Source organism: Polypterus senegalus, chromosome 1 (assembly GCF_016835505.1).
Source record: "Polypterus senegalus isolate Bchr_013 chromosome 1, ASM1683550v1, whole genome shotgun sequence".
Taxonomy (NCBI): domain Eukaryota; kingdom Metazoa; phylum Chordata; class Cladistia; order Polypteriformes; family Polypteridae; genus Polypterus; species Polypterus senegalus.
The window spans coordinates 203,359,415-203,381,474 of record NC_053154.1 but is presented as its reverse complement, the minus strand read 5'-3'; the positions used below and the strand labels follow the sequence as shown (position 1 = coordinate 203,381,474).

The 22,060-nt window shown below is 37.1% G+C and overlaps 1 protein-coding gene across 3 annotated transcripts in view; it reads left to right on the top strand.

Annotated features, from left to right (window-relative positions):
- The first annotated feature begins 6,113 nt into the window (after positions 1-6,113).
- Positions 6,114-22,060, top strand: part of adamtsl4 (ADAMTS-like 4) — a 150,485-nt gene continuing 134,538 nt past the window's right edge. Inside the window, exons 1-2 of one of the 3 annotated variants that reach the window (XM_039767504.1) lie at positions 6,114-6,258; positions 20,817-20,921. In XM_039767504.1, the coding sequence (XP_039623438.1) occupies positions 20,902-20,921 (20 nt within the window). In that variant the 5' untranslated portion in view covers positions 6,114-6,258; positions 20,817-20,901. Of the gene's footprint in view, positions 6,259-6,458; positions 6,838-20,456; positions 20,599-20,816; positions 20,922-22,060 lie in introns of those variants that run through there. The other 2 variants (XM_039767489.1, XM_039767495.1) reach the window with 2 other exon arrangements.

The window sequence follows — 22,060 nt, the reverse complement described above, 5'->3', positions numbered from 1 at the left end:
AGATAAATCATATGCAGCACTCTAATTGTATCCTTTTGTTGCTTCCTCACAGAATTCCATCATTTTAGTAAAACACGACCTCCCTCATCTGAACCCATGCTGACTGTTCAGTTAAACTCCTATTCTTGCTATATGTTGCTCAGTCTTTTATTTAATAATCTCCTCCATTACCTGTAACATACTTACTTAGATCTGCCTATCACCATTTTTACATGATGTGATAATATTTGCCGTTTTCCAGTCCTTTGGAATTTCCTCAGTGTGCAGTGACTTTCTAAAAATATGCATGATGGGTTTATATATATTTATATTCACTAACCTCCTTAAGCACTCCAGGATAAATATTTGGTTCTGGTAATTTTTTTATTTCACCCTATTTAATATTACCAGTATGTTTTCATCTGCAATTTCCAAATCACTCAGTAACCCCTTAGTAGCCCGAGTTACTACACTTCCTCACATGTGAAGGCCTCAGAAAAATGCTATTTCATGCCTGTATATTTTAATTTCCCTTCACTATTCCTGATACACTTCACCTCCTTCTTGATTGTTCTTTTTCTGCTAAAATACTGAAAGAATCTTTTTGGGTCAGCTTTTGCCTTATTTACAATATCCCTCTCAAACTGCCTTTTAGCTTCCCTAGTATCCTTCTTAATGGTTGCCCTCATGATGCATATGCCTTACGATTTGCATTGGAGTTATCAGTCTTGTACACCTTACACAGCTGATTTTTCTTTTGCAGCTTCTTTTTCAAATCCTTCAAATTTTTATTAACCCATTGTGTTTTTTTAGATTACTACTTTTTAAAAATTTTGGAATGCACCTCCCCTGCATTATATGTAAAATATTTTTTAAACCTGTTCCACTGCTCCTTGACTGTATCTACACTTAAAAGCTTATCCCATTTTATTCCTTTTAGACTTTGGTATGGCAAATTTTGAACAGATGCCACAAAGTTAAACTTAATAGTTTTATTCTTGGCAAATACACTCTGTCAAAACACTGGAAATCATATTATGGTCACTTGAACCTAGTGTTTCAATAACCTCTACACCCTGAATTCTCTCCTTGTTATTACAAAATACTAAACCTAGACAGGCTTAAACGTACTGTGCTAAAAAAATTCACTGATTATATCAAAAAATTAAAGACCCACTAGAGCTGTAAAACAGTGAATAGGAAGTGACACAGCGATGGGTTTTGATCTTTTCAACTTGAAGTGTTAAGTCTGTCCAATTTTCTAAACTGGATTTTCAACAGGAGCTTATCACGGCCTCATCGGGAGTATAATGCAGTAACCAACCCCAGTTGTACTGAAAATCCAGTCCTACAAAAGATGCACTAACATACTTGCATCCTCTATAGCCTTCACTCAAGATTATGTCACGTTTGAAGATCTGCCAAATGTAAACAGGGGTAGCTTAATCTCAAGCTCACTGTGGTATACATAAAAATATAGTCCATGATAATATGTTAACTAGAGGTGAAAGCAAAAAGTTTTGGAAATCACCTGCTTGCAACACTCGTGTGCATTATGCTTCCCAATTAATTTAAGGCTGCTAATGAGTTAAACTTAGTTGCTCCCAGCTGAGTTAGCTTTCCAATGCAGTATCCAAAAATACAAAAAGCTTTTCCCTCAGTTCCAGCTTCCAGGACATTTTGGCTACAGTCTGCGTTTACATTAAAGTACACTTTAAAGAGACTGGCCAAAAAGCCGAATAATAAGTTAAAGGCAAATGATACACAGAATAAGCATTTAAAAACTTGGACATGGATCTATTGCCAATCCTCTTTTGAAGTGACCTCCTAAAAACACAAATGTCTGTTTTGGCTATAATGTAGATTAGGGCTAGAAACTACATCCCCAAATCAGAAAAAGTTGGGATAGTATGGAGAATGCAAATAAGAAAAAAAAAATTCTTATATTTACTTTTAGTTCATTGCAGACAGTATGAACCCAAGATTCTTCATGTTTTGTCTGGTAAATTTCCATCCATTCAGCATTTCAGGCCTGCAACACATTCCAAAAAAAGTTGAGACAGGGTCAAATTAGGGCCAGTAATGATGTAAAGTAAATAAATAATAATATTTCAAAGAGGTGACATCAACAGGTGATTGTAATCATGATTTGGTACAAAAGCAGTATCCACCAATAGCTGAATCTTTGAGGAACAAAGATGGGCAGATCTCCAGTTTGTCAACAAATGCATGAGAAAATTATTTAAATGTTTAAAAGCAATGCTCCTCAAAGAAAGATTGGAAAGGATTTGCATCTCTCTCCCTGTAGAGTGCATACTATCATTAAATGATTCAAAGAATCTGGAGAAATTTCATTCCTTAAAGGGCAAGGGTTCAAGGCTAAGATGAACACCTGTGATCTCTGATCCCTCAGATGGCACTGCATCGAGAACAGTCTCTCATCAATAGCTGATTTAACCACTTGAGCAAGGGACTACTATGGCAAACCTTTGTTAGCACTACTATGCAGAGTTACATTCACAAGTGGAACTTAAAACTTTACTGTGCAAAAAAGAAGCCTTATGTTAACCATGTCCAGAAGCAGCATCAACTTCTTTGGGTTCAGATGCATCTGGGATGTACCATCACATAGTGGAAACATGTATTGTGGTCAGAAGAAAGAACCAAAGACAAACAGGAAAATTTCAAAAGCCAGGGTCTTTACTGGTATGGGGTAATGTCAGTGCCATTGGCAAATGTAATTTAAACGTCTTTGATGGCAGCATTAATGCAGAAAAGTACATTGTGATTTTAGAGCAAAATATGCTGTGTTCAAGATAACATCTTTTGTAGGTATGACCATGCTTTTTTCAACAAGACAATGCAAAAACACACTCTGCACACATTACAAAGGCATGGCTATGAGGAAGAGGGTATGGGTACTGGAGTGACCTGCCTGCAGTCCTGAGCTGTCCCCAATACAGAATGTGTGGAGAACTTTGAAACAAAAAATGCAACAAATATGACCCTGTAGTGTTGCACACCTTAAGACGTGTTTGCAGGAAGAATGGCACAAAATAACACCTGAAACTTTGAATCGCTTGGTATCCTCTGTGCCAAAACATCTTTTAAATATTGCGAAAAGGAATGGTGACATTACTAAAGAGTTGATGCTTTACTGTCCCAACTTTTTTGGAATGTGCTGCAGGCCTGAAATGCAGGAATGGATAGAGATTAACAAATGAAATGAAGTTGACTAGACAAAACATATCTTGGGTTTATACTGACTGCAATGAAATAAAAGTCAAAGCAAATTTAAGAATCATGTTTTTCTTATTTTTATTTTTCATACTGTCCCAAATTTTTCTTCTTTGGAATTTGTATATGCAATACGGAGAGGTGAACACCTTCAGGAGAAGCAGAAAAATGAAAGGGACCATGTTTATTAAGTAATATTAGGTGATACTAGGTGGCAGCTCTTCCCAAGAAACTGACTGGCCAGCAGCAGACAGCTTTACTGTATTTAAAGCAGATAGGCAGACACTGACTGATTGTGGGTGGGTATTATTCACAAGAGGACTTGGTAAGATTAAAAACTTAATTGGCTTTGAATGTGACATACAATCGGGTGCCAGACATGCTAGCATGAATACATCGAGAATCAGAAATCTGGTAAGGTTTTTATGTCACAGGTGTATTGCGAATGTGTAACCACTCATGGAAAAATGGAAAACATCAGTCATGAGCTTGGAAATGACTATTGATAAATGAGGTCTAAGGAAACTGACACAACTAACTGCACACCATCAGCTAGAATGGTAAATATAACAATTACTGTACATGGAAAGGGACATATCACAACACTCATCTCATTGTACTATACCTTGTTACAGATTGAGCATAGCTGTAAATGACTCAACAATGTCAACAAATTACCAGGAAGGTTATGAAACACAGACAACAGAGGGTGGGAAAATGTGCCTAGTCTGATGAATTTTAGCTCCTTTTGATTCATGCTACTAAAAAGAGCAGGACATGGTGACTTCCTCAACACATCCGTGGCTCTACCCTCCCAGGTTTAAAAGAAAAAGCAGGCTGGCAATGGTGGTGTTATGGCATAGAGTATGTTTATGTTACACACACTAGGTCTACAGATACAAAAACACAAATATTTGATATCTGAACATTGTTGCTGAAGACTTGCAGGTCTTCATGGCAGCAGCATACTCATCTAAAAATGACCAATAGATTGCTCTATACAACAAGGCTAGAAATATCTTGAAATATTTCCATGAATACAAGAGTGAATGCATGTTAATCAACAGGCTGCAATCTAATCCAACATATATGAAGATCTACCACCAGCTAATTTGTAACTACTATAGGAAACATTTGATTCAAAATGCCCCAGCACTACCATGTTTCACACTTGACACTTTCTTGAGTCTGCACCCTGACAAATGTAGGCTTCTCCGAGTTTAAGTTGGTGACTCACTATACAGTAACTGTAATACATCATCACATTCTCAAAGCCAGTTAATCTAATTATATGTCACAGAAGGTTGGAGTCTATTCCAGCAGCATTAGGGACAAGGCCATCACAAGGCTCAGAAACACACACAGACATTGGGCCAATTTAGATTCACCATATAACCTAACATGTATGTCTTTAGGGATGTGGAAGGAAAACCCATGCAGATATGAAAAGAATAGTCAGGGTCCACACAGGTAACTAATGCACACTGGGTTTGAACCCAGGACACTGAATCTGTGAGGGAGAAGCAGCACTAGTCCTCAGGTCACCCCCTCCCATAAAAGTATGTTCAGTATATTTCACTTTTTACTTATCTTATTACAATAAAGAAATGATAATTTAAGACAGTTTTCTATTTTCACATTTTATGGAAATGCTTGCAAAGGGTTTCAGGGTAGATATATACAATTATATAAAACATCCAATGAAAAATAGATAATGGCAATAGTCCAACATGATTTAAATATGACTGGTGACAAACCAGAAAACAACTAAGCTCATCTGCTTAGCTATGAGCCATGTTCCCTGTGTCTTATAAAAATATTTTCTGATTTAAACAGAGTATTACTATTGCCTATTTGGCAGACACCTTTATCCAAGGCAACTTACATGATCATTTGAAATACAATTAGTTACGTGGCTTCTTCCAATTAAAAGCACAGCAGGTGAAGTAACTTGGTCATGGTCACACAATGTAGGTAGAGGGATTTGATCCCACATCTAGCAGTTTTGAAGTCCAAAGCCTTAACCACTACAACACACAACCTATTACATAGGTTTTAAACTACTTAATGTTTGGAAGGAAAAACACATATGTGGCCAAACATTATTTGATAAAGAAATCTATCAGTACACTTGCTGCAGAATGATACAAAGCAGTTTCCCCACACAGTTTAGGTTCAACTATCAGTGTACTTGTAAAGATTCTCATGATATTTACACAAGTGGGCCATTTTTGAAAACAGTGGAATGTCATAGTTTTAAAATCTACATCACTTTGTTGTTCATAACTCAAAGATTCCATGGCTTGAGGGGGTCTAGGCTTGTATATGACAAACAGATACTTAAATTACATAGTATTTTTGAAAAAGTATGTTTTATTTCTTTTATGACAAGAGGCATAAACTATATACTGTATGGTAATTACAAGTACACTTAAGTTTATGAAGAGTTATGAATATCAGCGCCTGTATGCAAATGTTTTTATTTGTTTAGAGGTTAGATGTTTATGGGATTCCTGCGGAGAATCCCCACAATCTCTTTGGAATGTTTCCAAATCTCTCCACGATGTTCCCACTGCTTTTCTTTAAAATACATTGTATAGTACAGAAAACATGGAAATGCAGTATGAAGGAGGTGCTTTGGTAACACGAAAAGTAACACAGAAACCAAATGTTTGGAATTACAACAATTAAACAAACTCAAAATGAAAACATTCAGCGGGGTGGCAGAGATAATCTTTTTTTGTTCAAAGGGTATTAAGTAAAGCCCCGGCGGAGGACTGAACCCGCCGTGTCACTGAGTGTGGCCCGCGTGAGTGACTTCTTTCTGCGCCGCGTCACGGGAGGCTGGGAGGGGGGCAGTTTTCCCCTGTGCACGTCCGCAACTCCGGCAACAGCTCAGTCTGAACTCGCGACCAGTCAGAAACAATTACCGCGGACACGAAGAGGGCTCGAACACAAGACCGACTCTAAAACGGCAGAGGATACAGCCGCCGTGACCCAATCACAGTTACCTTTCGATCAAAGAAACTTCTGAGAAATAAAGTAATTCTGTATTTTGTGGAACTTTCTTGACCTCCCGGCGTCTTCGTAATGGAACTGGAGCTTCTTTTTAGAAACGAGACTGCGTCTGTTTAAGCAATACAACTCGGAAAGGTTACACGTTTGGCACCCACTTTGAAAATGGGGAAAACACAAAGCAGCGACTTTTTAAAGAGCTCGTAAGCGGGGCCGCAGGTGTGTGTGCGTGCGTGCCCGTGTATATGTTTGCTCGCTCGCGCGCTAACGCTTCTGCCTGTTTGTCAGCGAGTGGCTGCCGCGCGTGGGATAGCCACAGAGGCAGATCAGCCCTTTTAACTTTGGGCCAAGAACTCAACGTGCTAACCGGCCTGCCCCTGCGGCTACACTCTACGGACCCGTTTTTGAAGCGCGGGATAGCTACTACTGCGACACAACCACAAAAAATTCTGAGGTCCGCCCTCGACTCACGAGGGACACAGATAAACTAGAGCCCTGAACTTCACGACACATGCGCCGATCGCGGAGCTTTTATCAGTGAGATTGTGGGGAAAAAAAAAACAACAGGAAGAAAACAACACGGGACGCAGAGGGAAAGACTAAAAGGTACCGTCCGTGATTACCTCTCCGAAGTGACAGGTTACTCTGCTTGAAATGTCAAGGGTACTCGTTTCGTGTTTTTTGTATTTCAAACGTATTTCATTATTGCTTTAAATCTGGGTCCATCTGTCCAGATGCTAGTTAGTAGCATATCTATCTCTCTGTTTATCTATGAAGGCGGTGCTGTTGTGGTGAAAAGGAGAAGGGTTCTGGTTCCTATCCTGTACAGTCTGTGTGACCCTGAGCAAGTCACTTAACCTGACCCTGCTACATCGGTAAAATATATGTAAACAGCTGTCATATATATATATATGTGTGTGTGTGTGTGTGTGTATATATTTGGAATGGCGTTTTCAATATAAATTGAAGGTAATTTACTTGTTTGTCATATAAGTAAATGTTGATCTAGCCAACCAATTGATCATTAAGGTAAATATCCGCGAACTGTCAATCTGTATTTTTGCCAGTGACGGCTGAAGTTATTCGTTTACGCGTTTTAATAGTAATAATGAGGATGATGATGATGATAGCAATGTTAATAAAAATCAACAATGTGTGTGTTTGAGGTTTCACATTTCCATCGCCCTGTGCATTTATATACTAGATCTCTCACAAATAATGACCAAGCCAATGCCTACACTCTTACAAATTAAGGTACCAAAGTGGTTCTCCAGAGCGATGCCATAGAGGATCCAAGTTAGGTTCCCAATAGACCCATCCACATGAAGGTACCATAAAGAACATCCGTATCGGGCTCCGCTGAGTAAAAAAAAAAAAAAACATGACTAGATTTGTGTAATACTAGTGGGTCATGAGTTTAAAAGGAATTTTGCTGCATACAAACAATAGCGCAGGCTAAATCCAGGTTTTATTAACTTGTTAGTGTCCTACTAGCTAGCTCACCATACATTAAAAAAAATTGTTTTCTTCCACATATAACGAAGTTTTTCCACGCATAATGAACTAACTTCATATTAAAAAAACTCCGAGAATGAATCGGTGCTTTATCAAGCAATAGTTCTACGATGAACCATACAACCCAGTAAAGTGCAATTTAACAACCATTATTAAGAGTGCACCGACTCTGTAACTTCAAATTGGACTTCCCGTCAGTTAATATTCGACATTCACAATGTACAGTATATTGTACGTAAATACCTCCGTGCAGACGTCCTCATTATGTCAAATACAGTGTCACTTGTAGTGTATCTTAAAGTCGCTTACGCACTTCGTTATAAATATCAGTTTCACCGTTTAACATCACGTTTCAATAACTAGTAGAAAAAAATAAGCCCGATAACTTAATTGCTCCAAGACTTTCGTTTGTTTGTTTCTTTACGTCACCCGACTTTCACTGTTATATTGGCGATGCCTGTGTGGCGAAACCACATGTAAAATGTGCCTTTTAATGTGCAGCTCATTTCCTTTATTGGTCATCTTAAAGTTTCGCAAAACTTTTTTAAAAACGAAGCCGGTGTTTGTTACACTCGCGCTGATTGATTTGTTTTGTAGCGCAGCAAATTACTGTACTTAACACTACGGGGAAATATTGGAACGATTCATTAGGGTCGTAGGTAAAATTATGTTCGGATATCTCGGAGTGGGAGAATTGATTTAGTAAAACTTTCAGTAAGGGGGCCATCGCGGACATACGTTGTAGGTGTGGAGAAGCTGAGTGCCCACTGATGGGTTTACTACACTGCTCACAGTCGTTTACTGCCTGAAGATTTGTTAATGAGGTCTGTTCATTTCACACCATTGAGTTGAATTTTCTTAAGTATAGTAAAACCTATTTTGTGTTATGTATATTATTCAGAGTGTGTGTGTGTGTGTGTCTTCATAGACGCGGATCATATTTCAAGTGCCTAATAGCGCCTCAGAGTCAGAAGTCTCGAAGTGGAGCATAAGATATTATTTGGACCCTTCATCCTATGGAAAAAAATCAATTTTTAAAAATAAAACAGGTCGACAAATGCTGTTGTGTTTGGCGAGAACTACTAAGTTATTGTATATTATTGTATTTCAGTAAATGTACATGATTTCTAAAGTTTAATGTAAAACGACCCTGTTGGTGTTGCACAGAAACTAGGCACGCGGCTAAGCCTTCGCTGACGGCTCCAGTGGTTCTCTAGGTTAGAGATCACAGCTGACTCGTGAGATTTCTGCGTATCTTTAATGATGAAAAGGAAAATAGGGAAACGGACTTATTGTGATGGCCATGATGGTATTCTGAGGTGGATGATACTATCTTACTGCTTTTGATTTGTGTAGATTTAAAGTGTATTATATTGAGCGTGTGGGAGCTGGAATCTCCTTTAGCAGGATTGTGAAATGATTTACGTTTCCTCCGAGTAATATCCTGTATTGTACTATATTGTAACGCGACTTAATTGCCATAACATTTAAATGATTTGCAAAAAATGGAAAAGAATATAAAATGAAGATTGGTTTAAAAAAATAACCCTGGTCACAGAGAGAATGTAAATGGATACTTTACATAAGTTGTAGAGTTTGAACAAGTTTTAAATTTCATCACCCTAGGCTAAAACTCTTGTATTGGAAGTCCCGTGAGTGAAGTGAAAATAAACTAGTTGGACAGACTTCAGATAGATTCTCAAGAGTGAACTGTACCTGACAGGCTTTCCCAATTGAATAAAGCATACAAAAGTTTTGGAGATGCCCAGTTTATTTTTGGCTTCCATGTTAAACAGACATTCCAGAAGTAATTCAATGATGCTTCCTAGTTCGAAATTATAGTTTTGAGGAAATATTTGTCAATGGGCAGCACAATTCCCAAGGCTGCTGTTTCAGAGCTTGAGAAGGCTAGCTTTGTATTTTGACTTGGTCACTGTAAGTTTACATATACTTGTTGTTTCTGCACAGGTTTTACCCTGGATATTTCAGTTTTCGTCCCTTTTGCAAGGAAAATAGGTATGTGGCGCTTTGGCAGTTTCAAATTAGCTCTGTCTGAGTGTGTGTTAATGTGCCTAGAAATGGACTGTTGTTTCATCCAGATTTGGCTCTTGCTTTGCATTGTATGCTGTCAGGATAGGTTTCCATGTATCTATAGTTGGATAAAGCAGGTTTGAAATGGATGGAGTTTTTTCTTTTTTCACCAGGAATGCTGTGAAATGAAGTTTTGGTTTCCCTATTCTTCATCATCATCTGTAAATATATCAATTATGATATTAACAATATTAATAAGTGTCCTGTGGTGGGTTGGCACCCTGCCCAGGATTGGTTCCTGCCTTGTGCCCTGTGTTGGCTGGGATTGGCTCCAGCAGACCCCCGTGACCCTGTGTTTGGATTCAGCGGGTTGGAAAATGGATGGATGGGTGGATATTAACAGATTTTATATTGTCATATTTCTTTTTGTTACAAATAGAAATTAATTCAGTTTCACTGTGTGTTCAATGTAATTTGTGTGTTTATACAAAAGTGTTGCATACAATTTATTGGTAATGGCTGCTTGTTTAGGTACACCTGCTCATACACAAAATATCCTGCTCCTTCAAATGGCCAGTTATTTGGGTGAAATTCAGTATATAGAGAATGTAGGCATGGGCAAGAAGTTTTTTTTTTTGTTCAACCACATATTAGAATGGGCAAGATCTGTGATATCTCTGAACGTGTGGTCTCAACGCACACTGCATCAGACCTTGAAGGCAGTTGGGCTATGGCAGAAGAAGACCATACTAGACTCCACCTCTGTCAGCTGAAGGTGAGGCTACAGTGAGCAAAACTGGATTGTTTGGGATTTGAAAAATTTGAAGATTGTAGGTTTAGAATTTGGTATAAACAATGTAAAAACTGTAAAAAAATGTATCTGTTCTGCTTTGTGTCACTGGTAAAGGTAAGTGGTGATAGTGTAATAGAGCAGGAAATGATTTCTGCTCAAACATATGGTGTCATTGAGCATCATTTGAATGCCACGGCATACCTAAATGCTCTTGCATACCTATATAATAATTGGAATGTTCCAGCAGGATAGTTTGCTATTTCACAAACCATGGATCATTTCAAGCTAGTTCCAAGAGCCAGACACTGCTTTCAATTTATTTTAAATGCTTGTACAGTGTCCAGATCTCTAAACACTTCAGGTATAAGTTGGAACTGGAAGTTCATAGCATGAAACTGTGGCCAAAAATCTGCAGGAATTGTGTGATGCTTTTCAAGTCAGTGAGGACTACCATCCATAAAGAATGTTTCCAGCACCTTGCTAAAGCCAAGAGTTCAGACAGTTTTAGAGGCAAAGGAAGTTCCTATGCAGTACTAGTTTGGTGTACCTAATAAAGTGGCCACTGAGTGTAGTGTTAAATATTTGTAAGGGCTCTGAGTTTTTAATCAGTGAAACGTACTGTACAAAAAAAGTCAAAATGAATTAGTGTATGCATCATTTTTACTGACTTTGAAAAGAAAGACTATGCTGTACTAATTCTTTATTTTGTATTTTTGTAGTACTAGGGCAGGGGTCCTCAATCACGGTCCTGGAGAGCCGCAGTGGCTGCAGGTTTTTGCTCCAACCCAGTTGCTTAATAAAAAGCACTTATTGCTAAAGTAACACTTCTGCTTCACTTTAGTGATTTTGAGCCCTTATTGCTTAATTTTGTCTTAAACAGCTGTTTTAATTGCTCCTTATTATCAATAACATGCAAATGACAAGAGAGAGCAGCATTTCTCCATTTAGCTTATTTACATTTACACCTGTGTGTATTTATCTGCACTATTGAGTTTAATTAAATACTTGGAAGAAGAAAAATGAAGAGAAAAAAGTGAAGGACTGAGAATTACTCGTCCATTTTAGCCTTCAAATCATTTGCATGATAGAAAGGGAAAGAAAATCTAGGATATGAGAATGACCTGACATAGCAGAGTTAATTTAATTTCATAGCTTGCTTTATTGGCAAGAATTGCTTTCTAATTACGCAACCAGGTCAGAACAAAAACCTGCAGCCACTCCGGCTCTCCAGGACTGGGATTGAGGACCCCTGTACTAAGGTGCTGTACCGTGTTAGCCATTATGAAAAGCTTGCATATTGTAACCTTTTTAGTTAGCCAATAAAAGGTGTCATTTTGCTTGTCTTTTATTTTGTATTTTACATTTCAGGATGAACATCATAGTGCACTAATGTGTAACTGACACAAAAATTAGTATGCAGTATTTCACACAAAATCTAAGTAAATTACATTTAAATCCAAGTCTAGGCGAAGTAGCCTGGCGCACTACATTATATATATTTGTTTAATTACATTTTCTGCTTACCCTCAAACTACAAGCTTAACATGCCATTCACATTTGCAAATAAACTAAACTAAAATAAAATAATATTCAGTATAAAGTCATGCAAGTAAACATATAATATATTGTAGTTTCTCATTTTATTGTATATATACAGTAAATACACATACATATATATACTGTATATATATACAGTATATATATATACATACAGTATACAGTATGCATAGCCATCTATTAACTTTCTTAATGCACTTCGCCAGAGGAGGGTTACTGGGAAGCTGGAGCCTAACCTAGCTAGCAATTGGTGCTAGACAGGGCAATCCCTTGACATGGTGCCAGTCCATTGCAGGCTGAAAAACCTGCACACACTCATACATACTGTACATCACAGTCAATTATTTAGCATTGCCAGCCCATCCAACCTGCATGTCATTGAACTGTGGGGGAACCGGAACACCCCGAGAAAACCCACACAGGCACAAGTAGAACATGCGGACTCCATGCGGAGTACCCAGGACTCAAACCTCTGTCTCCTTATTGCAATGTAGCAGTGCCACTGTGCCACTCCCACAATATATGTATATTTACACAGATTTTTTTGTAATTTACTGTATATGTTTATACGTATATGTATAAATACAAATCTGTCTTAAGATTTGCAAATGCTTATCTGTGTTATGTCTGTAGATGTTTATTTTTTGTCGATTATGTTTTCTACAGAGGCAGCACAGTGGTGCAGTGGCTATTGCTGATGTCTCACAGTTTCAGAGTATTAGGACTGAAGCACAACCCTGGCTCTACCTATGTAGAGTTTTACATTCTAGCCCATCTGTATATCTTCATTTCTGGGTATTCCAGCTTTTCTTCCACTTACCAAAGATGTGTATGTTAAAGTAATTAGTAAATATATATTGACCTTTAGTGAGTTAATGTTGGTGTGCACATCATTGTGCTCAGTGGTAGACTGGTGTCTCTTCGACGATCAGCTCCTGCCTAATGTTGATGGGCTAGGCACAAGCTCCACATAACCCTAATTTTTTTATATGGGTTATAAAATTGAGAAGACCGGATTGTACCATAGGAGAGGAAAACAAAACTGCAGGCTAGTGTCCAAGCTAGGGATGTTTATCCTCGATTTAAATGGTGAGACTGACAGATCAACTGTTACACTAGATGTTTGAGCAGTCCATTGTTCCATTCTTCTGTGTCACCTGAAAAAATGCGAATGATTTCCTTATCTGAAGTTTTTTGCCCCCATGTTATTTTAGGTTTGAAAGAGATTTTGAGTATAATAGCAATGGAAAACAAAACAGAGTTTGGTATAAGTTTGTGAACTAAAGCCAAAGATTAAAATAATATTGATATTTTATTTGGGTAAAAAACGTTGTGGAAATGTCATTAAAGTAAGGAAGAGGTGGGGATTTCAATTTAGTGCACAGCATAAAATATGGCAAGAACGTGTACAGTGGTTGTTATATTATGGTGTTTGCATCACATACTTTTGTTTAGTCCGTCGTGTGGGCATCCAATGAGGAACTTGCTTCAAAGTGTTTTCTCCTGTTCCATGTTACCAAGAGACTGCTTTGCTGATACAAACAAACAGTATGAATGAGCCTTGGGCTATAAATATATAAAAAAAAAAAAACAACATGTAAGCAACTACATAAAAATCATAGCTTTAGGCTGCAAATGGGTGTAGCATTTTTCAAACTTTATTAGACACTTTTTATAATGATATTAAATTGCTTCATAATTTGATGGTTATCAATGTATTAGATGAAGTAATTTTTTAACAGTGTTTCAAAGTGTGTTGATTTGATGCTTTCACTTCACACACACTCACTAGAACTGAAAAAAAAACCAGTAAACAAGTCTCTTAAAATAATGGAAAAGAATTTAACATTGCACCTTATGGCCAAAGTTAAAAAAGCCAGGAGTGCTAAAATTTACATTTAGTTGTTATTGTATAGGGTACAAGGAAGCATATATTAAAAATATATATATATCGCATCCATAGGCTTTAATATTCTATGAAAAAAAATATTAATGACCAATGTGAATGTGGCATTTCTTGGGTATGCTACATGAACCCTGAAATATTATACTTAGGTTTGTGAGTGCAGAAACTAGCCCCCATTACAGTTCTGTATAGGTTCGGAAAGTACAGTTTTTTTTTTATTAAAATTAAGAATTAAAAAATTACACTTTACAATATTCATATGTATTTTTCTGATCCTGCCTTTTCCACTACAAACAAAAAATAACCACTGCCAAATGAACTAAACATATAGATTCAAGTTCATGTATGAAACCTAGTAAGGCTGTGTGTTTATACAGAAACAACTGGGTCCATATGGGTACATTTACTCTACAGCAGGGTTTCTTAACCTTCTTTCCCAAACTTCAGGAGCTTGCATTGAACAGGTGTAACAACTAATGCATGATTATTATGATTAAATGAGCTAGTGTAAAATTGTTTAGAAAGGTAGCCCAATGTACACATCAAAGAGGCAGAGTACATTTCTGTGAACACAAATGTTGGAATGTATTCTCATACATTCATTTTATAATCCATTTAATACAAAATAGAGTCATAGGTGGAAAAAGCCATTCTTGGCAATATCAGATACAAAGCAGGGGCCAACCCTGGCCTTCTCCTGCAGCCCTCATGTTTTTAGATACCCACAATCAGTCACATTAGGGCCCATTGCACTGAACTCATGTTCACAAACTTTCATAGAAAAACTAAGGTAAACTGTGAGCTCATTCAAGTCCTAGATTTAAACTCAGAAATTTGAGTCTAATTAAACAAGAAGTTCAATAAAACATGAAAATTAGTCTTTAATTAAGAAATAATGTAAACCAGCCCCACCTCACCTTTTAGGGTATTAAATTACAAAGAAGGTTAAACATAATGTACACATTTAAGTTTATTACATAAAAAGAAACATATTTTGTGTTTTCATACACAGATCTGCTTCTATTAGACATAATATACTGTAGTTTTATTGCACAATGACGTTTCCTTGCTGATGTTTAACAAAGTACTAATCGTTGAGAAAAGCTAATCTCTTTTGTTTCAGGCTCTCCTAAAATTTTATTTACAATACAACACAATACAATACAGTTTATTTTGTATAACCCAAAATCACACAGGAAGTGCCGCAATGGGCTTTAACAGGCCCTGCCTTTTGACAGCCCCCCAGCCTTGACTCTCTGAGAAGACAAGGAAAAACTCCCAATAAAAATCTTGTAGGGAAAAATGGAAGAAACCTTCGGAAAGGCAGTTCAAAGAGAGACCCCTTTCCAGGTAGGTTGGGCGTGCAGTGGGTGTCAAAAGAAAGGGGTCAATACAACACAATGCACAGAACAGAACAAATCCTCAATACTGTACAGCATAAAAATAAAAATTTTAGAAGTACGGAGCAGAATTTAACAGTAGATGATCTCACATAATAAGATTTGGATATTTTTAGAGTTCTGGAGACCTCATCCATCAAGCTGCCTCCCCATTTGGCCATTCCACGGCTGAAACGTTGCTCCGATGAAAGGACCCCTCTTTCCCATGATTCCTGTGATCCTCCATCAGGGATGACTTTACCATAGGCAGGCAAACAACTTGGCAGGTGGACCGAGAACAGAAACAGAATAGGTGAGGGTTAGTATTCAATTCTAACTATCATGTTACTTATGTATTTATAACATGTAATTCTCATATGTGCCTAATCTAATTCATGATCACGGGGTACTATATGATACCAGATTAATCCCCAAACATACACTAGTAATTGAACAATTCTTGTTCAATCTATTGAGTTAAAACCAAAGTCTGCTGAAATAAATTTGTTTAATATACAGTGTAACAGGTTTTATTACTTTGAGCATTTGTATCTATTGAGTGAGTCATTAACATTATCACTTTTTAATCCAAACAGCCCCAATATGTTTATTAAATATTATTTGTGCAAACTCGGGTGTGTTACACATTTCTTAAAAATGTTAGACACTTTCTGCTTTGAACATTTTTGTTTACTTGTTTTTACTGTAAATGAGTCTCATCTTTTTAACAAGAGAAAGAATGGGGGTGTCACAATTTTAAGTTTGATAACTAAAATTTGTGAATCTTTTTTATGATTAATCTATGCTTTCCTTGCACTGGTGAACTGCATTGACATGGTGAAGGGAATAGAATAGGCGAGTAGGACGCGTGAGGAGAAAATTAAAATTGATGAACCGAACTTGACAGCTTCTAAAAAAGGGGGAAAGCTGGTTCACTGCTAGATAATGTGGCAGTGACCTGCACCAGAAGTCTAAATTAGTATTTCCATTTTTTATACATGTTAAAGAACCTTAATGTGGTGGTTTAACAATGTGGAAGCCTTTATTTATGTGTTTACATTAGAATTTTTACAAACTTGTCATTTGCTATTATGTTATGAAGAAACATACTGTTATTTTGATTTAATTTTAAATCTTGTCCTATAGTACAGCTAAATGTTTTGTTGAAATGTGCATCCATAATATTCATGCCATTTAAACAAAAATTGAGTATAGGCTATAGAGGTTATATATTCACATGCTTGATGGCCAAAAAGTATGTCTTACAGTTTTATAGTAAGTGTTGGTTGTTTCATTTTTTTAATCAGCCCAGCAGTTTATAGTTTACTGCTCACTTCTATCTATAGTAGATCTAGTATTACAGAAAACCTTTATTATTACCTTTGACCAAATTTTGCTTTTACAAATAAGCCCATTGCTTTACACAAGGCAAATGTATGAGTGAGTAAACTTCCTGTCTTACAAGTGGTTGCTGCTCAGTTTCCCTTTCACAACAGTGAGAGACATTTGTGCAGTAGTGAGGAATTGCTGATTTGTAGCACTAACTGCTTAACTAGACAGATACTTAATTGTGCCAGTCATAGGCAATTTGCCCATAAATATGTTTAATTTTGGTAATGTATAACAGTGCACTTGCAGCACCCCTCTCAACCCAGAATGAAGCCAAGAAGGCCAAAACGCATAAGAATGGGGATCTTTTTAAACAAAGAACTAACAATGGTGAAATAAACACAAAAGGAGGCAGCTTCAAGTACAGACTAAACAAAAGTAAAACAAAAATGTTACTGCCTGTCTAAACCTCCCTTCATGGGTTCTGAACTATTCCCTAAATGGTGGGATGACTTATCTACTTGCCCACCATTCAGACTACTGTGTCACAAGCACCTCCCTGCTCATCTGCTTAATCTCTCTCTTCCCCTTTCTTTTCTTTGATTACACTATTTTCTAGTTAGTTGAGTGTTTACCCCAATGTACCCCTGACTGTAAACTCATTGAATGTAAATGACTTTAAATCCCTCCCAGAATCAAGCACAGAATTACTTCCAGTGTCCACTGAAGTATATAAAGTTTCCTCTTGGTGGCACGAGACCACTGAACCCCTGGACTATTCTTAGCCCTTAAAACTTTCGGCATTTATACAACTTCTGAGCTGTCTTACTTACAATGGAAACATGGGGCCTCTACATATGCTCTGGGAATGTGTGCTGGAATCTTCTAATAGTCATAACTTTTAAAAGGGCATTATGGGTCGATTAGTCTTGCCCTGGAGCCATGTGCTGCTCCCTGCCATCCTGGAGGCGTTTCATCCTCCTAATAACTCCAAATTATTTAACTCATCTTCAGAAGAATATGTATTTCAAACAGATGCAGGGTTGCCAGACCCCTAAAATTATGGGCAAATAATTGAATAATTTCATCCCAGGTAGCTCATCTTTCTCTCTTTCTATTTGTTTCATCAGAGTCTCTGTCATTTTCCTTTCTACGGAATCCAATTAATTTACAGGTTTTACTGCTTTCTAGCTGTGCCTTTTTCTCTCACCACTACCACTGAGTGTTTTTTTGCACCGGACCTTCCTGAAATCTGCTTCTTGCTTGTGCCAGTCTTTTATCCTGACAACCTTTTTGCCTAATCGGCAATCCAGCACATCCACCTTAATCTGCTACAGATTATTATTTTTGTCCAGACACAACTGTAATCTTTCTTTATTGCTGTTACTCTTGTAAGGTGCACTAAAGCCAGTGACACATTACATGACTTCTAGTGGAAGAGGATGTCAAACCTGCAGCTATTGATCTCATCACTTGAGAATGTTCAATTTCAGGACTATAAATCACAGGGTTTAGCAAATTATGTGACCCTGTTACAACTTTCCAGCACCGTTTCACATTTCAAAAGTATTACAAGCTGTCCCCTTTTTCTTACAGCCAATAATGTTGTGCCAGATAAAGCTGGTGCTCTATGAAAGCTTTCCAGGTATGGCGAGTTTAGCCACAGTCTCTGCTCTTTTTTGTTTTTTCCATTCTGTTGTGGTATGTAAAACACAAAAACATCACACAGATGAGCACCTCTTGTTGTTGTGAATATCTAAAACACGTGTTTTCCTTATTTCTCATAGCTGCATTATATGCATTGTACTTCTCGGTGAGCGCTCATTGGTTCTCAACTATGAAACACACAGAACTTGCCACTTTGACTTAAGACAAAATCAGGAATGTTTGATTTATTTGGGACAAGTTGCAGATGCATTGAATGGGGTTACTGGTTGTGTCAGACTACACAAATGGAGGTCATGGGGGCATGACTCTAGTGTCTGATTTGCTAAAATTCTTTGAATCAAATCTGTGGCTGAAATTTGCTGGAAAGATTGTGTAATGTGACAGGGCCTTGTGGCTGTTGGTCAGCAGCTGACTCTTATCAAACCCAGCCAGCTTTCTAGTCACCCTTGGGACCATATTCCACATTTTAATGTTTCTATGTCTAAATGATTTATATTTTGTACTAAGCTCCACTGCACTAACAGATGTGCCACTGTCAACAAACTGGTGTATTTCGCCTGAGTTCTTCTGAAACATCTTTATTGTGCATAGCTTGACTGCATTCAGGTACAGTAACTACTAAAAATAACTGATTTTACCAGAGGCTACTTAGGTGTTTTAACATGGGGTGAATACTTATGGAGTTAATTATTTTATGTCTTTCCTTTTTAATTTATCATTAGTTTAGATGAGCCTGTAAAATTTTGTTGTGCCATAGTGGCTCAGTAATACTATTAAGAGCCTTATTTCCAAGGGCATCAGTTCAAATGCTGGTCAACGTTTGTACAACGTTAGCTCATTCCCTTATGCTTGTGTGAGTTTTCTATGGGCTTTCCAGTTCTTACATGTATGGATAATGGGGTATCAAAATTAGCACCTTATGAGTAATTGAGGAAATGAGGAATGATTCCTACATTGTGTTCAGTGTTACTAGGACAGTCTCTAGTTCTGTGTATCCTTTTTTGGAAAATGCTGGCCTATGGGTGGATTCATAATTTTATTTTCACCTCAACATTATTCCTGCAACCCTGAAATTAATGAAATGGGTTTGATAATAGTTGGGTGGTCTTTGACCAGTTTCAGTATTGATAAGTGACAATACTTCAAATTAACATAATTAATATTTCGTAGTGTAAGGCAGTAAAATATGAAAAGGTCAGGTCAGATGAATCATTTAAAATAATATTGTAGAAGTTTCATTTTCAGTAGGTTTATATGACTTTTACATTTATTATAACATGCAGTATGCTGTTGTTATTAACTGATGGCCCTGTGACACTTATTTGCTTCGGTACACTTTGATATTGGATACTACATCATATTTTATTAAACTGTGACTAGTATTTTTTTCTGTTTACTCAGTGCTGTACTTTGTGTAAGAAGATGGTAATGCATTTTTAAGCCCACATAAAACCACACTATTTGTGTTTTTAAATTTGTAAACTGTAATTAACTTTGAAAAGCACAAGCTATTTAAATCGAAAGCTATAAACGATTGTTAAATTTAAAAAGAGAAAAGAATTAGAAGTCATGAGTGATAATGTAAATAGCAGTACAATGCAAGATCTTAACAAACGCGTGTGTGTGCATCTATTACCGTTTTCCTTAGATAATCTGTTAATGGGTTTTTTCTTTACAGAAGTCACACTCAGTGGGGACTTCTTTCTGTTTCACTTGCATCATTTCAAGCATATTCTGCAGCGTATTCTTTGAAGAAGAAAATGTTTGGAGCCCCATGGAGTTGGATGCTTTGTATTAATTAGTTTAACTGTGAGTGCTTTTTTTGGCAAGCGCAGCGCCACCCAGCCACTCATACTGCAGCTAAAACGAAAATTATTGGAGTTTAACCCACTTCACAAATCGGGGGACCGAGTGCCACATGGAGAGTAGAGGAGCTTTGCCCCCTCCCACTCTCTCCTAATTGTGTGTGTGTGTGTGTGTGTGTCAGAGAGAGAGACATTGAGAGAGAGAGGCAGACATTCGGCAGTGTTTGTGTGCACTTTCGCGCGAATGGACTGTTGAGCGAAGCGCAGTTCTACAGACTAGAAAGCAACTCGGAGACAAAGCTTCACTGATCAAGTATATACAGTATATTAAAGAAGCAGTAACGGATCCAACGTTGTCAGCTGGAAACGTCTGCCTACTATAATGCAAGTACACACACGATCTTTTTAGACTTCAGACTTTTTTTTCAAAAGCACGCATGGCTCTTGGGCAATACCTGGTATAGTTTCCATCTGATGAAACGCCTCTGCCTGTGGCATGTAGACTATTTAATGTGAGATGCGGATTTTTGTTGTGTATGCGACAAGGTCATAATACTAAAGTGTTATTGTTTGTAATTTTCTTTTCCTTCTGAATTGTACAGATTTCATACGAGATTGGAAGTCTTCTACATGCAACGAGACATACAAGGACTGCAGAGCTTGAAGACGATCGGCTCATTTTAAGGAATGGAGCAGCCAGTGGGCAGGTAGAGTCAATTTGCAAAAATACCGCACCTGAGAGGGGACAAGAATAAGAACGCGAGCCAGATATCCCTAGCATACCTAGGGGTAGTGACGGAGATGCGCTGCTTTTTTTTTTTAGCAGTTTGAACAGAAGACCTGCCAACAGTTTGTTAGCGAGACCGCAGATCCAGACCTCTGAAAATCTGATATAATAGCATAATGTGGGGGAAAGATCGCTGTTTTTATTTGATATATATATATATATATATATATATATATATATATATATATATATATATATATATATATATATATATATATATTTAAATTATGCACGAAATGACCGGATTGTACTTGTTTCTGTAAAATTAAATTGGCTTCGAGGAGATATATCTGATTAAGCCTAAAACGAAAGAAACAGGAACAGATTTAAGTTAGGAAACAGAAAGAACAGGTGCAGAATCCTTGGACTTGATCCAAAATTTGCTTGAAATCCTTTTCTTTCGTGTTTTTCTTTATGGCATTTATTTATATATTTATGAATTCAAGTTTTAAACTGATTGAAACAGTAATGCCAATAATTCCAGATATACTGTATTTATACTTTAGGACTCAGTCATACACAAACCTAATATATTGTTCTTGACCGCGCTATTGACTCTTGTGCGATTCTTATTCATGAATGCAAATCCTCCATCTGAAAAATTAGGAGACAACAGGCGACTGTTTCTTTTTCCAGTTCTTAATAATGTTACAATAAGTTTAACTAATATTTTATTTTTTTTTCATAAGACGGTAGCGTTTTTTCAGTTTCCACAAGTAGGCATGTATTCAACTATGGGTACTTTAATTTTAGTTTTATTTTGTACTTATGAACTGCAACACAAACGAAAATAATGAAGGATAGAATCTTTCACAATATTTTTTGGGAGGGATTTGAAAGAGGAAGTTCACTTTTTGAGGAATTGCTTTATCCTTTAGATTGTTTTATCTAATCATTTAAAAGTATTTGGACCCTTGACCAGTTCTCTAAATTTACTGAATAGCCAATCCTACTTTGAAATTTTGCACTTTGAGATTTTTATCCAAAGTTGTACAACTCAGCATAAATTGTTTTATATGAAATTGTTATGTTAGGAAAAAAATCTTAAAATGGATATGT